The sequence below is a fragment of the Aspergillus japonicus genome (genome assembly GCF_003184785.1).
Source record: "Aspergillus japonicus CBS 114.51 unplaced genomic scaffold BO86scaffold_15, whole genome shotgun sequence".
Taxonomy (NCBI): domain Eukaryota; kingdom Fungi; phylum Ascomycota; class Eurotiomycetes; order Eurotiales; family Aspergillaceae; genus Aspergillus; species Aspergillus japonicus.
The window spans coordinates 53,764-68,196 of NW_020291652.1; the positions used below are offsets into that span (position 1 = coordinate 53,764).

Sequence of the window (14,433 nt, forward strand, 5' to 3'; positions counted from 1 at the left end):
ACTACGCAAGGGGATTTCTCTCTCTCTCGGGTCAATCTTCGCCAAAGAAGTCTTCTGACCCCTCTCAGCAATCATGATATTGAGTCCGTGGACTGCAATCAAGACAGGAAAGCGGAAACGGCCAGGACGTGCCGCTCAAGCCTGCGATGCGTGCTTCGCAAGAAAGGTACGGACCGTACAGTACAGTACAGCGGTCACGCGGTTCTGCCTCCAGGTTCGGCTTGACCTAACCCAAGTAGATCCAATGCGACCTCCAGAAACCCAGATGCAACTGGTGCGATCATCGCAAGCAACCCTGCACATTTCGCAGAGTGTCCAGTAAACGAAGGGAACAAGAGAACGACCGCGGCTCCGCCCCTTTGCGGGCTTCCGTGCCGCGCAGATTAGCTTCCTCCTCGACCGCCCCTCCACCCGTTCAGATTCAGGCCCAGGCTCTAAATGTTGAAGTCTTTCCCCTTGGACTTCATCAGCAATTGACGGAGCGGTGCCTCGGAAACATCTGCGCTTTCAACGGAAAGCCTGCCTTGTCTCAAAGCAGTCGCGATTGGCTCAAATCCTGTACGGGGCGAAATTCTTGTCTCGACCGTCTGCTGCTGGGTGTCCAGGGAAGGCAACCGTGTCTGGTGTCAAAGAAGAAAGACCCGCTGTTCTCATGTAGTAGTCAGGCTACATTCGGTAGCACGACTACTGCTGGTAGCAGGCCCGACCTGCCCGATCTGAGGCTTCTGCGGGAAGAATTGGAACAATACCATTCTCTCGCGTATGGAATCATCTTCCCTATCTTGGATCCCAGCCTCTGGCAGAGTACTATTGATGCAGCATACTATGGAAAGGCATCACCAGGTTCCCCCGTGGCGATCGCTGCCAGGGCCTGCCTCTTAGCATTTCATGGGCTGGCGACGCTGGTTATTCCGCAACATCCAACCCCTTCCTCCCCCGAGACCTCCCCTTGGTCGACGACTGACTATTTCCACGAGGCCTACAGTCTACTCCCTGAGGTACTCAATGAAATGGTTACCCTGGACGGGTTGCAAGCGATTTTGTTACTAGTAAGCTAGCCGATCTGATCTTGACGGCCGATCCTCACAGCATTCTACATTCCATGCGATGTTGGCTCTAACACCCAGGTGGCCCTGTGAAGTGTCTTTGCTCGCAGGGATTGGCAGGTGATATCTACACCGTGGACTACCTTCTATCCCTTGCGGTACGCTTTGTCTTTCACCTGAAAGGACAACTCGCGCCGGCGACGGTGTGGGAAATTCCCTCTGCCCTGCACTATCACGCACGGCACCTGTTCTGGATCACCTACGTCTGCGACAAGGGCTTCAGCTTAGTGTCGGGGCTAGTTCCACGTATGGAGGAGTCCCATTGCGATCTCGAAATGTCGCACAGCCGACCATCCGGGGGGGGACGATTCCAGGCCGAGGATGAATCGAAGATGTCTCACCTCCACGGGGATCCCATCATTGGCTCCTACCTCGAGCGCTATGTGACTTTGGCTACGGTTCAGTCGCGCATATACCGCGATCTGTACAACCCGGCAGCGCTGCGATTGTCCGATGCAGAGTTGCTTGAAAGGATCCGCACGCTGGACTGTGCGCTCGAAGACTGGCGACAGTCCCTGCCACGCCGCAACCGGCCCTCCCTGGTGGTGACTACACCGATTTCCGGGGCGACGCGATCCCGTCTGGCCGAATCGGTGGACATGCGGACCTCGGTCTTTCACCTGCAGTATCACTACTCTATAATAATGATTCACCAGGCCAGCAGCCGATGCCCCGTGTGGAATCAGAACCAAGGGGCTGATGGAAGGGGGGGGTCCAGCCTGGAGATATCCGTCGCTGCCAGTCGGGCCCTTTTGGGGAGCTTTCTCTATTCTTCCTTTGAACTTGATTCGCGAAATTTGATGTGAGTGTTCTGTAATCAAGGTGCTTGATTTTAGACGATACTGGAAGTTGCTGACATATCATCGTCCCCCCTATCCCCCTGTTGAACAGATTCACACTGTCCTATTTCGTCCAAGCAAGTGTCGTGATATTCTGCCACATTCTATCGTACTTCGCCAACGCCCTGGCTCCAAACTCTCAGAATGATAACCTCAGGCTTCTGGAAGACATCTCGGCGCTCCTGCTGCGATGTGTCCGCACCAGCGATCCAGTTTGCTATACCACCAAGATCAAATTCGCAGGAGAGTTGATTGGGGAGCTGCCGCGCTTGGTGCACTGTGCTATTGCTGAAGCTCCTAGCAGTGCCACGGCGCATGGAAGTAGCGTAACTTAGTCTTTACCTGAAGGAAGGATTCGCAATAATAAACTAGAAATATCTTTAAGACAAGGCCCTCGCGCACTGGCGTAGCACCTGCCTTGCCTTCTTCTACACATATAAACACACCTACCAGAACCACAACAGACAGACAATGCAGGGAAACAAAGGAAAAATCTCAAAAGCGTCCCAAGATCTTTCTTTAAACCCAAGAAAGAGATAAAAGGACAACGAGAAAGACAAACTGAAAACCCTCAATCGTCAAAGTAATGAGTGACCAACGGGTCGTAGGTTGCGTTCCCATACGCGTTGCCTCCAAATGTCAGATAGCCCTCCACGAGAGCGGGTTCTACCTTTCGTGTGATTTCCGATGCATTGCCCATGACCCACACGGTCTGCATTCCCATAATCATGTGGAAGATATTGTGGCAATGAATCATCCATACCCTGGTGATGTAAGTCTTTGGAATCAAGTGTCGGAAAAGGCGGTATCCTGCCGACTTCACCCTCCGGAGTGGCGTAAGTCGAGAGGTAATAGGGCAGGGTGACTTACCCGGTATTGTCCACCTTCAAGCGCCAGGCTCGCCAGCCCTGACTGGTGAAGTTCCCCGCTGAACTGCCATCGCCGTTGGTATACTTGTAGAGCAGACTTGTGTCGCGCAGCACGGGGTTGTAGCCACGAAGCTTGGCCTCGTTGGCCGTCGCGTTATAAGCCCCGGGACCGGATCCGAGATCCCAGACGTGGCCACCGTGAATATGAAAAGGATGGGCATCAAATCCCCCCGCCAGTCCGTTGGCCTGGTTGACAAAGATGATATCGATCAATTCCCCTGCCTTGGCCGCGTAGACATTCTGCGCCGGATCCCTGCCCCCGTTGCGCGGCTGGACCGCGACCTCGTAGTCCGGGATCGCATCCTCCCCGTGAGCATAGATGTCGACCAGGTAAGGCACCGTTGCATTAGCCTCGTCCCAGGTTCGGTTGGACATCGTCCAGTGCTTGTTCTCAAGATTAGTGGGGCTCACGATCTGGGCCGCGGTGATGTAGACCTCGCGGGTGACCTGGTCTGAAGGCGGGAAGCCGTTTGCTTCCAACGGCTCGAAGGTGTACTCCATCCAGTTCTGCAGTGCATAGGGGATGTGAATGGGCTTTTGTGCTGGGGGACCGGAGTCAACTGTGGTGTAGATGGTGCTGTTGTCCCTGTGCCCCTGAGACCTCTCGGTCTGGTGTTGATTGCTCTTGTTGCTGCTGGTGTCCGAATTATACGACAGAATAGCGTAAAAGGTCGAGTTGATAGCCCTGTAACGAGTCTCGAACTGGATCCAGAAATTGGTAGCGGTAGCATTTTTCAGCCTCTGTTGTTGACGCAGTGACTCTAATTCCGCCACCGATTTTGTCTTCAGCAAGAAATCATACCGCTGGCCGCCGGCTATCTCAATCCAGGCGGTACTTGCCGGCTGAGTGTAGGCCCCATCGATAGATATCATTTGCAACTCGTTATGATCCTCTACAGCAAAGGCCAAAGGACTGAGGGCAACACCGCCGATGGCCCGAAACCGGTACGTCCGGTCTGGCTCGACCTCGATCACCGCCGCGCTGCATGGCTCTTCAACCGTCGGGTCCCAGGCGCCGTAGGGCGAGGATGCCTCGGCCTCACTGCCATTCAGCCCACGGTAACCTTGCCCATTGACCAAAATTGCTTCTGCCTCACCCGGCCTGGCAGATCAAGAACAGATATTGAGAGTCAGATTTGATGGAATAAGGATGAATGCGGGAGCTATGAGCTGCAGTCTCGCATCCCCCCAACTGGATAGACTTACCACTTGAGATCAGGATCAGTGAGCCACTCTGTGGCAGTTTCGTCGGTCACATTGAATAATTCAGACAGGAAGAGTATCCGTTCTTCATCATACTCGTAGGGTGGCCGGCCATCCGCCTCAGCCACGATCAAGGGGCCGGTTACAGTGGAGGCCTGGAAGCCCACATGCGAATGGTAGAAGTAGGAGCCGGCCTCGCCGATGGATGGCCGGAGCTCATAATCGAAAAAGTGCTGAGCCTACAGACTGATATGAGAAAAGAGAAAAAAAAAAGCTAGTCTGTTCGGATCTCGTGATGGACGTGGATTTAGAAGAGGGGGCCTCACCTTTATTGGCCATTGGCTGGCTGAGGGAGTACCATCTGCCCACGGTGCAGCAGAGGCAGTTAAACCATGCCAGTGCTATATGGTTTGCGAGACAATGCGTCAAGTATGGTCAGTATTCGAGATAACCCACACGTCTCCTCGTCTTGGTGAGAATCTAGGGACCTACAATTGTGAGGTTGTTCGATAGCATGTCGTTATACACGCGCACCCACGTTGTTTGATTCTCTCTCAAATAGAGGGTTGGACCAGGGATACTGCCTGCCAGGAAAGTATGTGTATCTCAGTTTAGTACTCTTTTCTTCTCTAGATCCTTGGCTCCAAGTGCAATATTCTTTTGGGAGATGGATTCGAAGGTGGGATCTTACCGTTGACGAGGGCAGAATACCGGGTCCGGCAAGCAATGGGGACGGTGTCCTCAGTCACCCGAAGGATGTAGTCGGGGCTGAAGGACTCATCGTGTCGGGTCAGGTGGGCGGCCAGAGTTCCAGAGACACATGTGAGCAAAGTCCACAAAAGTCCACGAACATGCATCTTGTCAAACGTAATCCAGAATAAAAGCAACAATGCCAGAACGAAGCACCTCAACAATACCCCATGGTTGCCAGACAATCACATTTATACACCACTCGCTGATTCACGCCTGTTCCTGTATAATGCGGTGAAGTGATCGGCAGAGAATTGATCAGTGGAGAGGGCTTGGATTCGTTCGTGACTTCTCCGCAGGGGCCCCATGGGGCTGGGGTAGTGGATCCCGGTAGTCGAAGACTTCAAGGAGGCTTTTTCCATCCTTACTGACGAGAGCAAGACGTGTGTGTATGTGTGTTTGCCGACTTGGTAATACCGCTCCAGGTACCCAAAAGAGGATCTATCCTGACCAAGGGGGAGAGGTCACTGAAGCGATACTACGCATCAACAACAAGCATCTGCCCGCTACGTCCAATCACGAATAGTCCCATAGGGTATGCCCGATGGTTGTTCAATTTGGTCAAACGGGAAATGTCTTGCTAGGTTGATAATCACATAGGATGGTAGATAGTGTTAGACTAGAGCTCGGAGAAATAGCCAAGGCAGTCTCTGAATAGCGTGCTGCAATGTCTCAGTTTATCGGAAAGACTAGCTCCGAGTAGCTCCTACCGGGTGAGCTTCTTCAAGCCAAGTCGCCGAGTCGATTCAGAGTGGTTAAATTGGACGGAAACTGCTCCGACATCAACAGTTTAACAGATTGACCTTATGATTTGCCATCGCTTGACTTGTCGGATGTTTGCGCGAATCCACGTGAGACAAGTAAGCCCGCGTGAACCATACATTCAGTCCTCTCATACAAGGAAGCAAGCTCTGCCAGACTGAACCAGATGAAGGGCAGGCAACTCTCTTTGCCGAATCACAGACCAAGGATTTTGAGAGGCTGAGAGGGAGGACCTCGTGCAGCGAATAGATCTTATCCCTGATTTCCCGCCATTGAGGCAGTTGGGGTGTTGGCAATTTGTCACGATTATTATCCTAAATCATTGACGCTCGCACTAGTGAGTGTCGAATACCATACCCTAGTGGCGTACACCCAATGCCTACCCCAGGAACCCGTACAAAAGGAGATCGAAACGGAAATATTACCGGGTTTGCTTAGCCCCCAGTCTCTGTCTACCGAGTACGGCGTTGGCATGCATTGATATTGAAGGCTAGCCAGCCCCACCTGTCAGTCCGGCTCTACTCAGCACAATTCAAACCCCGAAATTGCTGGTTCCTGGTCACGGGGTAATTAATGAGACCCGCGCCTTTTCTGAATTCTCGACGCCCATTCAAACTCCGGTGTACAATACCTTACTGCCATACCGTCCGTCCTTTGTGCCGTTCCCCGCAACATGTCTCGTGGTGTGGAAGAGCTAATGCAGCGATAGTGTCCCTAAGGCCAAACTTGAATATGGAGCTATTGGTTACCCTAATGTGCTATTACAGTCATTCCTCCGGTGCAAGGGACCAGGTAATCATTCCAATGCCGAATTCTTCCCTGTCGAAGACCCACTCGACCTCCCTCGCAGAAGAGATTAAACGCCCAAGTTCTATCAAACTGAGCCTGCAGTCTCGTATACGTGTAGAAACGGCTAGCAGCTAGGAATCCCTAGGCCCACTGTCATAAGAGATGAGGGCTTGACTTCTGACACTGCGCTGCACAGGATGGGATCACATGGCCCTTCGGGGTGACTAGCTCGGACGAGGCACCAAAAGACTTTTCTCGACGACCTCAAAAGTCCAATGTGGCCTATGAGAGAGAGGGGCAATTGTGGCTCGCTGTCTCCTCTAACGATATACTAATATCGAGCAATTGATGAAGGATTTAGCCCAGGCTCGCCCAGAGCACCTTCTGGACGTCCCAGAAAATGGTTATAAAGCACAAGAACGGTCCCAGAAGTCTCATCAAAGAGAACCAGGCTCAACCGGTTACGCACAGAGGCCGTCTGTTCTTCACGGTTTCCTCTCGACGTGCTTGTTTTTGTTTCGCTGTCCTCAACCTTCACTCATCTTGCCATTCCAGGCTCGCTTAACCATGTCTGCGAAAGCCTCAGTTTCCATGCTGTTCAGCATCCTCTCGCTGTGCTTGCTGGGCACTGCAGCACCTGCCTCCCGCTCGATGTGCACCGAGGACAACATGATGGTGCGGAAAGAATGGTTCGAAGCTACTCCATGCCTACTGCTTTTTTTCCTCTTGCCCCAGCAGGATTATTGACAACCGATGTATAGGTCGAATCTGACTCTGGCGGAGCGGGTGGCTTATACGGATGCGGTAACCTGCCTGCAGAATCTGCCATCGAAGCTGGACAGCACGGAGTATCCGGGGGCCAAGAACCGGTACGCCGATTTTATCGCCACTCACATCAATTACACCTTCGTGATGCACCTCGATGCCCTGTTCTTGCCATGGCATCGCGGGTACGTGTGGCTCTACGAGGCTGCGCTTCGCGAAGAGTGCGGCTACGAGGGGGCGCAACCCTACTGGAACTGGCCGGCCTACGCAGGCCCGGACGGGACGTTGGCCAATTCGACCATCTTCGATGGTAGCGAGTATTCACTGGGCAGCAATGGGCGAGCCAATGATTCGTGCGTCTACAAGGGCCCGTTTGCGAACTACACGTCTCCGTACCCTTCCTTCCCGCAATCAATCATCACAGATAACATCCAGAACAATGGCAGCGGCACCATCCCCAGTTGGTCTTTCGACTATGAGCCCTCATGCTTCCAGCGCGGCCTCAGTGACGAGGCCCTACGCGTGAACAACAACTACAGCTGTATCGACACTCTCCTGGCGCAGCCCACCATCGGCGACTTCCAGAACTATCTCTCCACGCCGGAAGGTGATTCTCACTACGGTCCTCACGGCGGTGGTCATGTCGCCATGGGTGGCAACGGAGCGGACCTGTTCACCAGTCCCACCGATCCGGTGTTCTTCTTGGTACGTTCCCTGGTCTGTGTTCGTCTCGTTCACGCCCTCTTGCTGCGAAAGATAGACAAGTCCTAACGGAGGCGTGGCCCACAGCATCATGCGCAGGTCGACCACATGTGGTGGACGTGGCAGACGATGGATCTCGACACCCGGCGGTACGCCCTGAATGGGACCATGACCCTGGAGAATGTCCCTCCCTCTCGCGAACTCACCCTCGAGGACCTGCTCACCTGGGGCCCCTTGAGCCAGGACCGGACCACTCGGTCCTTGATGGACATTCAAGCAGAGCCATTTTGTTACCGATACGAGTGATTGGGTATAGAAGGAGGGATGAAGTGTCTCCGAGGAGGTGCACCAACGCCTGCGTCCACAGAATCTAAGTTGGGGTTTTTATCACGGAAGCTTGCAACAACATCTGTACATAGTCCACCTCTGCAAGTTGCTGCCCTGTAATGCTAGCAGTAGGAGCGGTCGTATCCAGAATCAATTCTCAGGTCGCCGAGTTCGGCTTAGTGAAAACCTGTCATTCTTCTGTGCCAATTACTCGCGGTAAAATCTCTGCTGCCCCACCCCTTTTTTTTTGTCAAGAGTATTTTCCCGATATTGAGGCCCAGGTAGGCACCACCGGAGGGATTTTAGGCGTACACTCAACCCCACGAATGAATCTCCCTCTATTTTCCCGTGACCTCCCTGCATATTCAGGCCGGATAAAGACCCAAGTGTTCTCCAGGGGTCGTCCGAGGGCTGAGAGAATTTACCAATGATGGAAGAGGGGAATGGGTGCGAGGGCAAAAGTTTGGCCAATCAGGCTAAGGTATCTAGTACAGTCCCTTCCCTATCCTTTCCCCGCAAGCACTGATCCAGAACAGAATACGTAATGAGCCTTGGTTGTTGGTTGTTGGCATTGGTGGCTATGAAGATCATACTGCGTAGCCGGAAAGTCTGAAAAGGGCGATGGCCATGGGATGGTGACTAAGCGGTGATTCCCATACCTTTTTTGGACTTAGTGGGAAGTAGGTTGTCCCAATGCAGTGGCGAAGGAGCTCAAATGGATTGAAATGGTTTCTCCGATATGAAACTACGTACCGTACAATACGATAAAAGTACAATACTGTTATTCTACCGGTACTTCCCATTGATTGCAAAATGAGACCGTCGGTTAAACTGTGTGTGTTAGAGAGACTTGCCATGCAGGAGTACGGAAGTACCCTGAAGTCTTCATCTATACTACGGGGTATACATCGCCGCAATCTATAAGGGCTAGTTTGACTCCCCCCTACCTCCCGCAGATAGCCTGTTGGAATTCCCCCTCCGTCAAACTACTCCTATGTCCAGGTCAAGTCCAAGTCGTCAAGTCCTACGTTCCTACGCAAGATGACTCGTTCTCCGAAAGTCGGTATTGTGTCCATCGGAGAGATGGGTGCGGGTATTGCCAAGTTGCTGGTGGCCCATGGCTACGTGGTTCTGACCAATATCACTGGCAGAAGGTACGCATGACTACGGACAACGTAGAATACACACCTAGTACTGACTTTGCCATTCTCAGTCCGTATACATACAAACGCGCGGAGGCGGCATCGATCACACTACTGAACAGTGACGAAGATTTGGTAGTCCAAGCCGACTACATCTTATCGATTGTGCCCCCACGGGATGCGCTGGGAACCGCGCAACGAATTTTCACTGCCGCGGCCTCATACAGGGACGAGGCATCCCCTCCACTCTACTATCTCGACCTCAACGCGGTGAGTCCCGGGCGGGCACGCCACATGGCCGAGGAGTTTCGGTTCCATGCGCCCAAGACGGTGGTGTTTATCGACGGAGGCATTCTAGGGGGGCCGCCGTCCCCACTGCCCCCTACAGGGCAGAAGGGTGGGGACGGCATCCAGTGGAAGCGGCCGGCCATCCCGCTGGCTGGGCCTGAGCTCCCCGACCCTCAGCTCGCTCGCGTGCTCAACGTCACTCATCTCGGTCCCACCGTAGGCGCGGCGAGTGGGCTCAAGTGCTGCTTTGGTGCTTTGATCAAAGGGCTCATTGCTCTATCCATTCAGTCATTCACCACCGCCGAGGCCTTGGGAGTCTACGAGCCCCTCCAGGAGTTTCTCAAGCACTTCCAGCCCGCGCTCCAGGAGAGCACCACTCGCATGATCACCGAGATCCCCCCCAAGGCCGGTCGCTGGGTCGAGGAGATGTGGGAGATTGGTCGGTGCTTCGGAGAGGACGGGGGCTGGGACAACGTGACTGGGCCCCCGGGGAGCGCAGATATCTACCGCCGCGTCGCCGAGGTGTTTCGAACTCTGGCGGAGGACACGGTGCTGGGACAAGAAAGACCCGAGCATCGCGTGCGAGGCACGACTGCCATCGACGTTGCGGTCGCCATTGAGGAGACTTTGAAGCCCAAGGTGAAGGAGTGATTTGATCGGTGGAATCCGGATTCGTGTCTGTGGTGTGCTCAGTGGTTTTCGTTTTCTACGTACTGTTCTACAAGTTGTATATAGTCCAACCGAGCCCTCGCCATCTTCTTCTTGTTCTCTTCCTCGCCAATACTACTCTAGCTATGTCTAAGATCCAGATCACTGAATCTAGAGGCAAAAGGTTGACCAAAAGAAACACTATGCGTCCTCCGAAATCGTGATCGACCAGGAGCGGGACATTGGTCAGCCAACTGGCATGCCACGACCCTAGATCACAGCACATACAATGGTCAACGACAAATCGCCTGGAGATAAAATCTCTCCGATCGAACGCTGGGCTTTTTCCTTCGTGTTCCTTTTTCTTGTGAATCCAGTGACATAGTTGATTCTCCCCTCTCAAGGAAGGTCTTCCGGCCATGCGGTCGGGAATAGAGATTGTATCTGCTCGGCACAAACGCGGGCAAGTGCAGCCAGCCAGTGGCATGTGGGGTTTGGGGTTTGGGACTCTTGAAATCGGACAAATTCCAGCAAGCATGGCCGCCAACGGCTGCAAAACCCTATCAGTAGACGTAAATGAGGTTCAGAGTCTTTGGGTCGTCATCTCCGCCGGCTATTCCTGCGATCAAGGTAATTTTGACTTGGAGGGGAAGCGGCTAAACTCCCCACTGACTGTCCTTCCGTTCACGATTTATACCGTGCGTAGCGGTCTGGCCCTGCCGATACGGAACCATATATCGATATACCGCATCTTTCTGACCCATTGCAAATTCCATTTCTCGTTGGTACAGCTTTGCTCTGCTCACACGAGAAAGATGGCCCCCACCGCAACCGTTCTGATGAATGAAACCCAGGTCAATGCTGCCTCGGGCGCCCTGGGGCTGGCCAAGGATGGTCGCAAGCTCAACATCCGAGCACGACCACACTTCGAGACAGCTCTTGAGGAGAGAACGTACCGGAAGCAGCATCTCGCAGCCGCCTTTCGCGTCTTCGCCGACCAGGGATTCGACGAGGGGATTGCGGGACACATTTCTGTGCGAGACCCAATTCTGACGAACCATTTCTGTACGTAGCCCGGCTGTGGCGTCATCAGGACAGGACATGCGACACCTGGGATCTCAATTAACAGAATCACTTTTCTCCAATCCACAGGGCTCAATCCACTCTCCCAACACTTCTCTCAGATCAGGGTGTCGGATCTGGTCCTCGTCAACGAAGACGGCGAGGTGGTCGAGGGCAACGAGCCCATCAACGGAGCGGCCTTTGCCATTCACAGCGAGATCCACAAGGCCCGTCCGGAGGTGAACGCTGCTTGCCACGCTCACTCGGTCTACGGGAAGGCCTTCAGTGCCTTCGGTCGGGAGCTCGACATGATCAGCCAGGACGCCCTCCGCTTCTACAACGATCACGCGGTCTATACCGAGTTCGGTGGGGTGGTACTGGACCGAGAGGAGGGCAAGCGGATCGCCCAGGCCCTCGGCCGAGGGAAGGCGGCCATTCTCCAGAACCACGGTTTGCTAACGGTGAGATTTTTGGCCTCGCCCTTATCTCAATAATCACACTAATTCGAACACGCTTCGCAGGTGGGAGGAACCATCGATGAAGCCGCATTCTGGTTTATCAGTCTCGACAGGACCTGTCACGCCCAATTGTTGGTCGATGCAGCTGAAAGAGGCAGTGGGCACAGAAAGAAGATTATCTCCCAGGAGGAAGCGGAGTTTACTGCGAAGCAAGTCGGAAGTTCGGAGAAGGGATGGCTGGCATTCCAGCCATATTACGATGATATCGTGGCCAAGACGCATGGCTCGTTTCTTCTCTAGATAGTTTGGCAACGGACTACAGTCTGCAGTGCAATAGCAATGTTTTCTCTCATCCCTTAATCTGGTCAATTACTCAATAATGCGTCTAGTCGTCGTCTCATCGTCCAAGCGTCGATACGGACAAGCTTACTCAACGACGGTGGTAGTAAGAGCACACAGCCGAGAGAGAGGAAAGATATACTATCTACTTGAATTTACATCCGTGGTAGAGCTGATAGCGATGGGCATACATTCCTTCGGCCCGCATTCAGCTTGGTAATTCGGGTTCTGTCTTGTCTCTGCGACTGGGGATTCCGGGTGGGATCAAGACTCAGGCGGAAAGGGTACGACAGCCTCTTGATGCCAAGAAAAGGAACCTACACCACGCTGTATCTCAAAATGATGGCTAGGGAAACAAGGGCTTGGGCGAGATCGGTTAAACCTAACAGGAGCTATAGGACTGTGACTGGAAAGCGAACTCCGCCCGCGTCCCATAGGCCGAAAGCCGTATCAACATTGCTGTGAGAGGGTCGTTGGGGAAATTGAAAGTGCACACATGCACGGACTACTCACTTGGGTGATCTGTTCATGCGAAAAAATTAACCGGTCGTTTCTCATGGTAGTCATAGTCTCCAAGCAAGTCTTTATTTTCCGCAAATAAAAATGGTCGAACATCCTCCCCTTGACAACTCTGCTCTACAGCAACGACGACCCTGCCATTTTCCACAAAATCGAATTTCCAATGGCGAACCCGAAGTTTCAAAGACTGATACGCTTCCTGAGCACGTCTGGTGAGACTCACATGGGGGAGCTTCCAGAGAGCCACCTGTGGACTCAAGAGCTTGCGGGCACTGAGGTGTTGATTTACGAGGGCAAGTCACCCTGGGATGAGCATCTACGACTTACCGACCAGAGGGCGGTGGTGAAGGAGGTCCTGAGTCCATTTCCGGAGGTTCCATTTATCTATGGTGTTGGTCTGAATTACCGAAAGCATGCGGAGGAGTCCGGAGTGAGTGGCAGCGATCCAGCGGCAGCCGATTGATCGACCATGGCCAGCTGACAGATATAGGACCCAATTCCTACCTATCCGAAGACTTTTGTGAAATATCCGGGTGAGTTTGTGTCATGCTGTTCTGGGAGGACAAACTGAAGTAAAGAGGCGGGGGGGGGGGAGATCAGTTCCGCACTCGGAGAGGATTTTGATGTCTAACATATTTTTCTTATTTCGCTTAGATGCTATGGCGGGCCCCTTCGAGGATATCTATGTTCATCACTCGGCCAAAGAAGTGGATTACGAGGTATGAATCAGTGCTTTGTGCCCCCCCTCCCGGGGAGGAAAATGACAGGCCATCAGCTGACCTTTTCGTCGTGGTTCAGGGTGAATTAGTGGTTGTAATCGGCGAGGACGTGTGCAACCTTTCGGAACAGGCCGATCCGATGGTATACGTCCTGGGATACACAATCGGAAACGATGTGTCGAGTCGATGGTGGCAAAGGGCGACGGGGGGACAGTCCAACTACGCCAAATCCTTTGAGGGGTTCGCGCCGTTGGGTCCAGTCCTGGTCTCCTCCACCGTCGTCCCCAACCCTGGAGCACTGACCTTGCGAACCTGGGTGAACGGTGAGAAGAGGCAGGAATCCGGGATCGACGATCTCATTTTCGATGTTGGCGCCATCGTGCGATTCTTCAGCCAGGGCCGCACCCTTCGAAAAGGGTCTGTAATCATGACTGGCACTCCCTACGGGGTGGGCACTTTCATCAAGGGGGGCCCCAAATTCCTGAAAGATGGGGACGAGGTAAAGATTGAAATCGACCAGATCGGTCACATCTGCAATAAGTTTGTCTTCGAGCCATGAAACGGTGAGGAGTGGGGCGGGTAGCTGGTGATAGAAGCTTCTACCTGTCGTAATCCAACTGCCCGACGTGTCTTTGTTTCTTTTTTCTTGTCGACAGACGGTGCTATCGACGAAAGTAGCACCAATTAGATCCAGAAGACTGGGCAGGGTTCAAAAGGCAGTGCTTCCCTACATACTCCCATACGAAATGGTCGGCTTTGAGCACATCTGTATTAGGGCATAGTCTTCCCCGCTTAGTCACCACGTTACAGCTTTTCCATCAAGACCGTAATTTATCAATGCAACAGCCCACGAGTAGGCTCGCAGTCGTTGCGCTAGGACACACTTATACTTTCTGGGATTAGTAGTCATACCTCTTCAGACTCACCTGTACCATCCCCGGATTTGAAGGATACCCACCCCGCATCGACTGCATGGACACTGCAACTTTGCGGGTACTTACAAAAGGCAAGGTTTGGGACCAAGCTCTGCATCACCATCATCAAGCCGGCGAAACCTTCTCTCATTCCCTCAGTCTGTCTTTCCGC

At 53.2% G+C, this 14,433-nt stretch overlaps 6 protein-coding genes across 6 annotated transcripts; 5 read left to right on the plus strand and 1 right to left on the minus strand.

Annotated features, from left to right (window-relative positions):
- Positions 1-73: 73 nt before the first annotated feature.
- Positions 74-2,280, plus strand: BO86DRAFT_309855 (uncharacterized protein; the record flags this gene model as incomplete). Its single annotated transcript, XM_025667831.1, has 5 exons — positions 74-166; positions 240-646; positions 698-1,049; positions 1,157-1,908; positions 1,998-2,280. The coding sequence occupies 5 exons, from the start codon at positions 74-76 to the stop codon at positions 2,278-2,280; spliced, it is 1,887 nt and encodes a 628-aa protein (XP_025529053.1).
- A 236-nt stretch (positions 2,281-2,516) lies between these two features.
- BO86DRAFT_426930 (putative multi-copper oxidase) lies at positions 2,517-4,934 on the minus strand (the record flags this gene model as incomplete). The annotated part of the gene is made up of 6 exons (XM_025675535.1): positions 2,517-2,709; positions 2,816-3,976; positions 4,081-4,316; positions 4,404-4,478; positions 4,570-4,661; positions 4,769-4,934. The coding sequence occupies 6 exons, from the start codon at positions 4,932-4,934 to the stop codon at positions 2,517-2,519; spliced, it is 1,923 nt and encodes a 640-aa protein (XP_025529054.1).
- A 2,011-nt stretch (positions 4,935-6,945) lies between these two features.
- Positions 6,946-8,151, plus strand: BO86DRAFT_398202 (tyrosinase family protein; the record flags this gene model as incomplete). The annotated part of the gene is made up of 3 exons (XM_025673534.1): positions 6,946-7,067; positions 7,140-7,848; positions 7,933-8,151. The coding sequence occupies 3 exons, from the start codon at positions 6,946-6,948 to the stop codon at positions 8,149-8,151; spliced, it is 1,050 nt and encodes a 349-aa protein (XP_025529055.1).
- A 1,062-nt stretch (positions 8,152-9,213) lies between these two features.
- On the plus strand, positions 9,214-10,253 carry BO86DRAFT_426936 (6-phosphogluconate dehydrogenase C-terminal domain-like protein; the record flags this gene model as incomplete). The annotated part of the gene is made up of 2 exons (XM_025675536.1): positions 9,214-9,326; positions 9,386-10,253. The coding sequence occupies 2 exons, from the start codon at positions 9,214-9,216 to the stop codon at positions 10,251-10,253; spliced, it is 981 nt and encodes a 326-aa protein (XP_025529056.1).
- Positions 10,254-11,065: 812 nt separating this feature from the next.
- Positions 11,066-12,070, plus strand: BO86DRAFT_309938 (class II aldolase/adducin family protein; the record flags this gene model as incomplete). Its single annotated transcript, XM_025667836.1, has 3 exons — positions 11,066-11,315; positions 11,403-11,773; positions 11,834-12,070. 3 exons carry the CDS (start codon positions 11,066-11,068, stop codon positions 12,068-12,070), a joined length of 858 nt encoding a protein of 285 aa, XP_025529057.1.
- Positions 12,071-12,791: 721 nt separating this feature from the next.
- Positions 12,792-13,906, plus strand: BO86DRAFT_309768 (fumarylacetoacetate hydrolase family protein; the record flags this gene model as incomplete). The annotated part of the gene is made up of 4 exons (XM_025667830.1): positions 12,792-13,058; positions 13,119-13,161; positions 13,283-13,347; positions 13,427-13,906. The coding sequence occupies 4 exons, from the start codon at positions 12,792-12,794 to the stop codon at positions 13,904-13,906; spliced, it is 855 nt and encodes a 284-aa protein (XP_025529058.1).
- Positions 13,907-14,433: the final 527 nt, after the last annotated feature.